Source organism: Cibotium barometz, chromosome 49 (genome assembly GCF_041138505.1).
Source record: "Cibotium barometz isolate CiBa-2024 chromosome 49, ASM4113850v1, whole genome shotgun sequence".
Lineage (NCBI taxonomy): Eukaryota > Viridiplantae > Streptophyta > Polypodiopsida > Cyatheales > Cibotiaceae > Cibotium > Cibotium barometz.
The window spans coordinates 24,971,175-24,981,013 of record NC_141094.1 but is presented as its reverse complement, the minus strand read 5'-3'; the positions used below and the strand labels follow the sequence as shown (position 1 = coordinate 24,981,013).

Below are 9,839 nucleotides of genomic sequence, written 5' to 3'. Positions count from 1 at the left end.
TTGACTTCACCTTTTACAAATGACCATACATTTCAACCTTTATACTAGAACCTTTATACTAACGTGCAGAGAACTACTACAAGCAAATAAAAGAGGAAAGGCAAAGAAAAGAAGAAGGGAACAAATTCTAAAAGAAAAGAAGAAGGGAACTACTACAAGCAAATAAAAGAGGAAAGGCAAAGAAAAGAAGAAGGGAACAAATTCTAAAAGAAAAAGATTAATATGAAAATAGTCTCCATGGATACATTGTAACACCTTTTGTTCTCATAGATCCTCGGGAAACTTCTTTCCTTCATTAGGCCATGTGTCATATCACATGCTACAGTTTTTCATGGATACCTTGCAACACTTCTGGTCCTTTTGATATTTTGCATACGTTCATATAGCTCTCTCTCATAGCATGCCATATGTCAGTTCTCCAGAAAAACTCTCAGACCATGGCACAAGTTTTGTGCCGATAGCAATTTCGATAAATTGCAAAAATGCAGGAAAAACTGTACAAGAGAAAATATTCAGTAGTCTTCTCTGGCTCTCACCACGGCAAAGTAAGTGGTTCAAGAGAAAAGGATGTTATATCCCTTTGCTTTAAAGGCAGAAGTTTAAGTGGTGATTTCTCTTATCTGACATGGTGTTCAGCTACTAAACTATGAAGGCTTCTCTTCATTCTGCACCTTGGGAAATACAGCCAGGCAAACCTTACAATTCTTGGTCCTTGTAGCTTATGATAAGGCGCCATCTCAAAGAAGGGCCCTTCATCCGGATCTTTTCTAAACAAGCTTATGTCATAGCCTTTTATTCTTCGACTTGTAACGGAATGATCCACCCTACTGCCAATCCTTGAACAAGCACAAAGATAGGATTCGGCAAGCCATTTGACATGGATGATAGTTGTTCAAAAACCAAACAAACCGCCCCCCACTCACCCCCCAAGACACCCCAAAAAAGAGAAAACCCGTGCATCTGGAGGACTACAAGAGAGTTTCCCTATCCTCCAAGGGCTCTACTTGGCACACCGTCTTTAAAAGAGATTCAGTGACTAGAGATGAGATCACCTGCAAAAAAATAAAATTTAGCATCAATAACAGGCAGAATGTGCTACATATGCAAATCATGAAAAACATGAGGTAGTAATGCTGTTTTTACGGGTTAATTTTGAGCAGACTACTAATAGACAATTCACCTTCTTGCAGCAAAGCCCATGTAAGTGGAATAGCAAAATTGCCATGATCCAGACACTCCAGTATTCATCTGAGAGTTTCACCATTTCATTTTTGCTCAGGCTTCTTCTGGAGCTGTCAGTGAGAAAAAGAGAATAGCCCAATCGTGGGTGCAACTCTCATACCGGAGAGTTCCAACTTTTCAAGAGACTGCTCTAAACTCTCAAGAGACAGCTCTCATACCGATGAGCAGGTTACTAATCGACAAATCACCTTTTCGCAGCAAAGCCCATGTAAATGAAATAGCAAAATTGCCATGAGCCAGACACTCCAATATTCATCTGTGATGGTTCTCTAGTGCCGAATCTCCAATCTGTCACCACCCTCCTTAGGAATCAAGTGGATCAGACCCTCTGAGAACAAGAGAATAGCCCAATCGTGGGTGCAACTCTCATACCGGAGAGTTCCAACTTTTCAAGCTACTGCTCTAAACCCTCAAGAGACAGCATATGCAATCTACAAATTCCAAATCAATTTTCTGACCTTCCATGAGACAATTGAACCTTGTCAGTCACTGCTGTGAGTAGACCTACAGAGCCCGTGGTTGATTTGAGACATGTTGACCTACGTAGTGCTGTCCTCAAGTAATCTTATCGTGTCCACAAGGTCCTCACTAATTGCAGTCAAATGTCTTTCATAGTTGATGACCTGAACTTTTCTAGCCAAAAGCCTAGGCCATTGAGCATCCTTATTTTGCCCACTGTTTGACTCATTCCATTGAGCTCCACAAAGCTGATTTTTAGGACCTTCAGATAGCCAGTGTTCAGCAACAATATCCTGTAAAAGTGTAAGGTAGATATCGTCAAAAGTTTCCAATTTTCTGTCCATGTCGGGCAACCCAAAGCTTGTCATAATTTTCTCAAAGCTAAGAAGTATGGCCAACATCAACACTTGATATAATATTCAAAGCATAGCATTAATTCCTGTCTGGTAATGGAGATATAGAAGGACAAAGAGAATCCACTCGGGGTACACGTACCAGTGGACCTGCATGGCAGGCTCTTCTAACGATGGCATACATCAATTTTTTCTCCTCAAAATTTAAATTTTCATCTTCTCCGCCTTGAACCACCATACTATCACTTGAGAAGTCTAGTTGGTGATTGATACTGTGCAATAGAATCTTCCCATACTTTCTTACAAGGGCATTCAATTGCCTAATCACATGAATATTCTCAGATGCCTTGGAGTTACGGGCAGGATGCTGTCCACTGTGTAAAGGTAAATTTAACAAGCCTGCTGCTGTTTCATCTCTTGCCCAACAATAAGCCAATCCTGAGCCATCATCTGCTGGCAGCTCTTTTGTTTAAGTCTCTCTCTCTCTCTCTCTCTCTCTCTCTCTCTCTCTCTATTGGGGGCTGATGCTGCTCTCGTGTCTAGTATTCAATGATGAGATTTCCATGGACAGTTTTGTATCACTCCAGTGAGATAGTTTTGTTTTGTTTCTATTTTATTTTCCACTCCATGGTGACATATGCCATGGACATTATTGTATCACTTTGGTCTCATAGGCCATTGGGTCTTTAGTAGACATTTAATATATCTTTCTTTCTGTCTTGCTCCCCAATCTGCAAATCAAACCCCATTCAGCCTTTTGCGGCCTTCCTTTAGCCAAGTCCTCGCTGCTCCCCGTCTTCCTTTAGCCATTTCCTCCCCATCTTCTCCACCTCAGCCCTTTCCTCTATCCTCCGCTAGCCCTCCTCCTCACGTCGCCCTCCCATGCTTTTGCCCGGCTTCTTCCGCCCTTTCACCCCTTGAGGGTTTTCACGTGTAGGTTATTGTTCATTTGGCGAAATTCGGCTCTCTAGTCTTCACCCTTGAAGGAGGACTCCATGGCAACCGTTCTATCGTCCACAATGCTTTATATAGGCACCAAGGTCCTATCTTGTGTTCTCTTAATAAGAGGCTGTTCACACTACTTGACACTTACTAGACTCTGAAATATCCAACAAAAACTCCCTTCAGAGTAAAGGAGTGTCATCTAAGAAAGAGACCTTCAATATGATGATTTGGGCTAGGGAAAGTAAGATAAAAAGGAACCAAGCCTTTTACAGAAACAAGGCTTACAAAAAAACATCCAAAATATTCAGATTTTGGAAGACTTCCCAGGCAGAGAACCCATGACTACAAAATATTCAGATTTTGGAGGACTTCCCGAGCAAAGAATCCATGACCAATAAAAAAAGGACTAGAAAGCCCAATCATAATCTTCCTCGTTAATAAGAGAGATTTGCCATGATAGTGAGGGCTTTGTCTTCATTTGTTGAAGTAGATTCCTTCTCGATGTCCTTTGTCTTGGACTCCTCCTTGGATTTCGTGGCCAAGGTCAAGATGACTTTGCTTTCAATGCCCATGCCACCCGACTCTTCTTTTCTTGGCAAGTACTCCTCTTCACTACTTATTCCTTCACGGTGGAGGTGCATATTGAAGCCTAAGAACTCTGTAAGCCCCATAGCATGGGCATAATGATAATAATGCAGCCTTTTTTGGCTTTGGATTTATCCTTGGATGGCATTCTTGATATCAAGGAAGGTCTTACCCTCTATTATGCTCACGGACAGTGATTGTAATACAGCCTTTTTTTGGCTTTGGATTTACCCTTGTTGGATGGCATTCTTCATATCGAGAAAGGTCTTACCCTCTCGTTATGCTCAGGAGGGCAGTGTCTAATCCTTTGAAAGTAGAGATTAAGAGCTTAATGACACCAAAAATGATGATTATGCAATGCACCCCCTTAAAAGCATAGGCCAAAATGTGGGGTAGTTTGGAGGAAGCAATCGAAGCATCAAATCAAGGGGGTAAATGAGGATATATATGGGAATAGCACCTCACAAACTAATGATTTGGAACCTGAGAACTCCAAAAAACTCAAGGTAATTAGGATAAATCACCTGATTAGTGAAGGAGGCCTGAAACTGATCATCTGCTTGGTTCTCATCAGCCACTTGATGGTTTGCCTTCAAACTTGAGCTATGGATAGCTTGTATGACCAATTAGAAGGCCCTAAAAGAAATTTGATCAATTTTACCAGTAGCCCCTAATTTCTTCATATTTGAGCTACGTTTTTGAGCTGATTTGTGCTGTGTTTTTCGCCGCCTCTGCTTCAAGTTGGGCTGAGTCCCTTGAGATGATGATAGAGCTCTGTGTAAGCTTCAAAATGCACTAAACAACTCAAAGAGTGATACTCTCTAGAGAAAGAATGAAGCAAAACATTGACAGAGGGTGTTTAAGCAAAGAAGGAAAACAAGGTTTTTGCTAATGGTAATAATCATGGATCAAGGCTTTGACACCATGTTGGTATTCACAAGATCAAAGCTCATGCTATGGTGGATGGAAGATATCCATGATGTGAGTGTAGGAGCAGATCTTGTGCAAACAGAGATGGAGATGGAGGTTCGCGCCATGGCGATGGTGCTCAAAGAGAAATAGAGGGAGTAAGAGGGAGAAATGAAATGAAATGAAATGATATATTAACGTCTCTAAGAGGCCATAGTGGCCTATGAGACCAAAACTGAGAGTACATCTGAAGTTGGTGTCTCATCAAAGAGAACAAGACTAAAAAGTACAATAAACTGATTGTCCTACAGTTATAAGAACAAAACTGCAAGACTCCGAGATGATACTGAGTAGAAAATACTGGAAAATGTATATCAGGTAGATCCATGTATGCTGATCAGTTGAATTGTTGCCCTCTCCTTAGATCAAGTATCTCCAGCAATAAAGAGAGATTGCACAACATAACAATGATTGCATTATGATAATGTCATGTGCATGCACATGGACATGCTCATCCTCTGAAAGGCAGCAGATAAATAAAAGACTTGGGGCATGAGCAGGGCACAGGAGGATCCCATAAGGCATCCTATGGATGCAAGAACAGGTTGGCAGGTTGCTCAGAGGACTACAGGCATCATCGGAGAGTTCCCCAGACAACCTGTGGATTGGGAGTCTGTTGCCCGCACGGGGATTCGGTCCATTGAGGAGAGGAGGGTGGAGTATAGATACCATGCTAGGGCTTCATTCTTGACTCAAGCCAGTGATAGAGTTACTAGAGACTTCTTTGAGATAGCTAGCCCCCACAGGAAGAGAGATGGTATTCGCAGGCTGCCTGGCCAAGATGAAAATATTGTTTCTGATCCCCCGCATGTAAGAGCCATCACCACGGATTTCTTCCGATCTCTTCTCACTGGTGCCCCATTATCTCCCCAAGTGATGGATGCGCACGAGAGTCTGGAGGCACATGAGAGAGGTGGTTCCCCCTCCCTTCAGTCTTTCTTATTGACCCCTTTCACTTTAGAGGAGCCGGCGGAGGCGGTGAAGGCATTACCCAAGGGCAACTGCACGGGGGCGGATGGGCTTCCTATTTCTTTCATTCTTTGCCATTGGGACCTCATGGAAGGTGGCCCAGATAAAGGAGGAAATCTGTGGCTTCCTATAAGAATGCCACAGTCTCCGCCAAAAAACCCTCTGAATGTCAGTCGAAATGCCGTAAGATTCCCAATGGGGTCTAAGAGTAGGGACACTCTGAATGTGTCCAAAGATAAGATGTCTGGCATTCCGCACCGTATAACTGAAAAAAGGCATGCTTTTCAAAGGGTTACAAGAATCCTTCCACTCCCACTCACCGGGGTCCCAATGCAAATGTTTGATAGGGCAGCCACCATACAACCAAAGGCTAACACTCTCTGTGATCATCCCGCCGGGAGAGGGGGTGGGGGGGGGGTCAACAAAGACGTGCTTCCCTGACCTGCAACAACTCTGACTGGACGAATCTGGGGACTCTCAATAAGGTCTTGCACGTCACATCTCTCCAGCATCCATCCATCCTGTACATAAAAAAAGACCAGTACATCATCCTCCCTAGGCAAGGGGAGACCCATAACCTGAAGAGGAACACCTGTCCCAGAAAAAACCCCAAACCAAGAATGATGACGGCCTTCCAAGAAAGATCCAGTAATCCAGTGGTTGGGAATGGCTGCATCAATCTGTGCAATCCTCCGGCTAGAGCCTCTCAAATGCTGCGCGAACACTATGGGGCATAGGGTCTCCCAGCCAACCCAAAGAATATGCATAGCTGCCCCAAGAGCCCTACCATGCACATCTAAGATCAAATCATTCCACAGAATGGGCTGCCGGTTAACTTCCTCCGCTAAACGCGGGGGGATGTGTACCAAAAAACTCCTCAGGCAGTCCCAAGCCCGTAGGAGGGACCTAACCAGGGGGGATGAAGGGGAGCAGTGAACTGCATCCGAAAAAATAAAGCGTGAGCTGAGAGTCCAATCACCTCCGCGAACAGGGACACACTTCGTGATCTGCTGCATGAGAAAGTCCTTCCACGGCTCAGTGCTTGGAAGAAAGCCCCTAACAACCAGCTTACAAAGCAAAGCCTTACATTGCACCTCAGGGTCAATGATATTCAATCCCCCTTCCTGCTTAGGCCTGATAATGGTTTCCCAAGCAACTCTAGCCTTGGTGTGTGCATTTCCATCAAGCCCTGACCAAAGAAAGTTCCGAATAAGGCGACGAACCTGGCCAATGCTGAAAAATCCAGCATGAAGCGATAAACCAAGTCGTGGCTAGCAAAACTTGGTTAACCACCAAAGCTCTAGAGGCCAAGTCGAGCTTCCTCCTACTCTAGTGATGAAGTTTGCTTTTAATGCTTAAGAGCACTGGAGCAAACTGTTGTGCAGGGGAGATGTCAACGCCCACCTGACAACCAAGGTATCTGGCAGAGCATCCTCTCTCAATCCAAGTAAAACCAACATCTATACCCCAATCTACAAGAGGAGAATCACTGATCCAAAAACCAACTTACTTATGCCAATTGATAGTAGCTCCTGCTGCCAAACAAAAGGCCTCCAAGGCTGTCCGGAAAGAACATAAACAAGCATGTGAAGCCTCAAGGAACAACGCCGCTAACTCAGAGTCCAAAAACTCTTCCTCCGTGCATAAAGGCAGCCTGAGACCCACAACACCAGGGGCAGCCCGAAGAAACTTGCTCATAGCCTCAGCTACAATGAGGTACAGTAAAGGGGCGAGGGGACAGTCCTGCCTCACTGAACGGGAAATCTGAAAACGCTCACCACGCCCCCCTCAGGCTAAAACAGTGCTATGAGCCTCCCTGTATAGGCAAGACACCCCTCTGATCCAGTTTTGGGAAAACCCCATGTGTGCCATATTGCCCTCCAAAAAATCCCAATCCACTCTGTCATAAGCTTTTTCAAAATGAAGCAAAAGAATGGCAAGAGGCTGCTGACTAGACTTTGCCCACTCCATAGCTTCCCAGAAAGAAAAAATGTTATCAAATATACTCCTTCCTTGGAGGAAACCGTTCTGGGTATCATGGATAGTCCTTTGGAGAATCGGCTGCAACCTTATACTCAAGGCTTTAGCTAAGATTTTATATGCAGATCCAAGGAGGGTGATGGGCCTCCATTGCTTGATGTCAATCTTGTCCCCACTCTTGGGGATCAGGTGAATCAGCCCCTCTGTGAGGTATGGAAGCATCATACCCGACAACCACATTTCCTGAAGGGCAACAATGATAGCATCTCCAATATGATCCCAAAAAAGAATAAAGAAGGCGGGAGAAAGACCATCATCCCCTGGGCATGAACCACTGGAAAGAGCATGCAGTGCGTGAAGGAATTCATCCTTCGAGAAAGGGGCATCCAGGGAAGAACACAGCATCTGTAATGAGCCTGGGCATGCACTCCCAAACTTTCTGCCGTGCCACATCTCTCTGAGGAGAGGGCACCTCTGCAGTCAACAAAGATCGAGCTTTTGCCTTTTTAAGCCTAATAGTCGCAATTGGTGCTCAACTTCAGCCAGTTTCATGTCAATATCCACTTCCTCCCATGCCGTCTGGGCAGCATTTTCCTTGTCTCTCTTAATCCTAGGAGTCATTCCACTAATCCTCACTCTGTTAGTGTTCCTGGGGCTAGAAGTTAGGACTGTTTTGGTTGGTAAGTCCGATCTTAGACCGTGTCATGCAATTGTTGACGAGTCTGTATCCGCAGATTGCGCTTCATCTTTCGTGCCGTGCTAGAGACCAAAAAATCCCCTGGTCATATCAAAGATTCCGCTGGACTTCGCAGGAGAAGCTAGTTTTTCTTCTCCAACGCCAGAGAATTTTAGCCCTTCTTCCATGGATTCTTCAGTATTGGTTTCTACGGTGGTCAGATTTCTCCAACCTGCAACACTCAATTGAGTGCTCGCCGAGCGGCCTAAACCAACACTTCTTTGGTAGGAAGAACTTGGGTGATTTGATGCACTATCATCCGGAGCAAGGTCGTCTCCAATGAGTTTCCATGACCTCAAGTGCATGAGAATATGATTCAACAAGCTAAATCATTACTCTAACCGTTACGCTTGGTTTTCTATCGAACAGAATCTTCTCGTCTCATGAATTGGCAAATCTCCGTGAAACAACAGACTACAGTTCACGTCGTGATATGTTTCACGTCGTGAACTGTGTTTGTTTCACACTTCGAAATTTTGGTTTAGAATTGCATTAATCCGAATCATGGAGACTCCTATAGTGCAAATATGGTCCTCTCTTAACTCTGGTCTGACAATCCTTAATCCGTGAACTAGCAAGCCTCCGTGAGATAACAGACTACAGTTCACATCGTGAAGTAGCAGTTTGTGTTTCACGGCATGAGCTAGAATATGGTTCACGCCATGAACAGTTTTGCTCCTCTTTCACGAGATAAGATTTTATGTTTCTTTGTGTCAGACGTGTCAAGATAAGACGCCTTAACTTTAGTAAGGTAATCCCGAAATTTCCGACGCTGATGGCGAATAGTGTTTCACGTCATGAACTATGTTTTACGCCCTGAAATGCATTCTTGCACTTTAATAGTCAAGTCAACAAAATGATATTTTGATTGAACTAGAGATTCAAAAAGGTTATGCCTAGCAATTGGAATGCAATGCAAGTCATCAACACAACCAATGACTCCTTGTTTTTATAATTTTCATGATTTTTTGGAAAAAACAAAACAAAGGATGTCACCACTGCTAGCTCATGGTAGCGAAATCGGTGACGAGAACAGCAAAATTGAAAGGAAATCTTAGTGTAGCTTTCCTCTAGGTGATACCAAGTACTCAACCACACTTCCAAACACACAATTTTTCTCAACTACTCTAATTTCTTCTCTTCCACACAAACCTTATCTACACAGTTTTTCACAATGCACCTTCAGAATGCGAAGGCAATAGTGAATCTTGCATAATGAGAGCTGGAGCTCTAAGAGGATGGAAGAAACAATAGTTGTTTCCCCGACAACGGCGCCAAAAATGTTATAGACTACCACACCTCCCAACACGGAACTCCACACATCCACAATTGGAAGAAGCAATAGACAACAACTATCGTTGGGTTCTTACCATGCTTCAAGCTCACGTCCCTTAAGGCTCTCCAAACTCGCTTTTGGAAGCTCCACTTCTCCAATCTCCACCTCCACGCTGTCACCACGGAGTTGCTCACACCACAATGCAAGACAATCTTCTTCTCATTCTCCCACATACATGCATAGAAGAGGAACATGCACTAGAGTACACACTCTCTCTCTCTCACACAAGACAAAGCAAGAGCTCTCATAGCACAAAGGGAGATTG

General features: G+C 44.0%; 1 protein-coding gene across 8 annotated transcripts in view; it reads right to left on the bottom strand.

Moving 5' to 3' along the window:
* Nucleotides 1-205: 205 nt before the first annotated feature.
* The window catches only part of CTC1 (conserved telomere maintenance component 1), a 125,319-nt gene continuing 115,685 nt past the window's right edge, over nucleotides 206-9,839 (bottom strand). For 5 of the 8 annotated variants that reach the window (XM_086786188.1, XM_086786180.1, XM_086786186.1 and 2 more), the window contains 3 exons: nucleotides 2,197-2,504; nucleotides 1,181-1,994; nucleotides 206-1,052 (listed from right to left, as the gene is read on the bottom strand). In XM_086786188.1, coding sequence (XP_086642314.1) covers nucleotides 2,445-2,504 — 60 coding nt within the window. In that variant the 3' untranslated portion in view covers nucleotides 206-1,052; nucleotides 1,181-1,994; nucleotides 2,197-2,444. The remainder of the gene's footprint in view (nucleotides 1,053-1,180; nucleotides 1,995-2,196; nucleotides 2,505-9,839) is intronic. The other 3 variants (XM_086786181.1, XM_086786182.1, XM_086786187.1) reach the window with 3 other exon arrangements.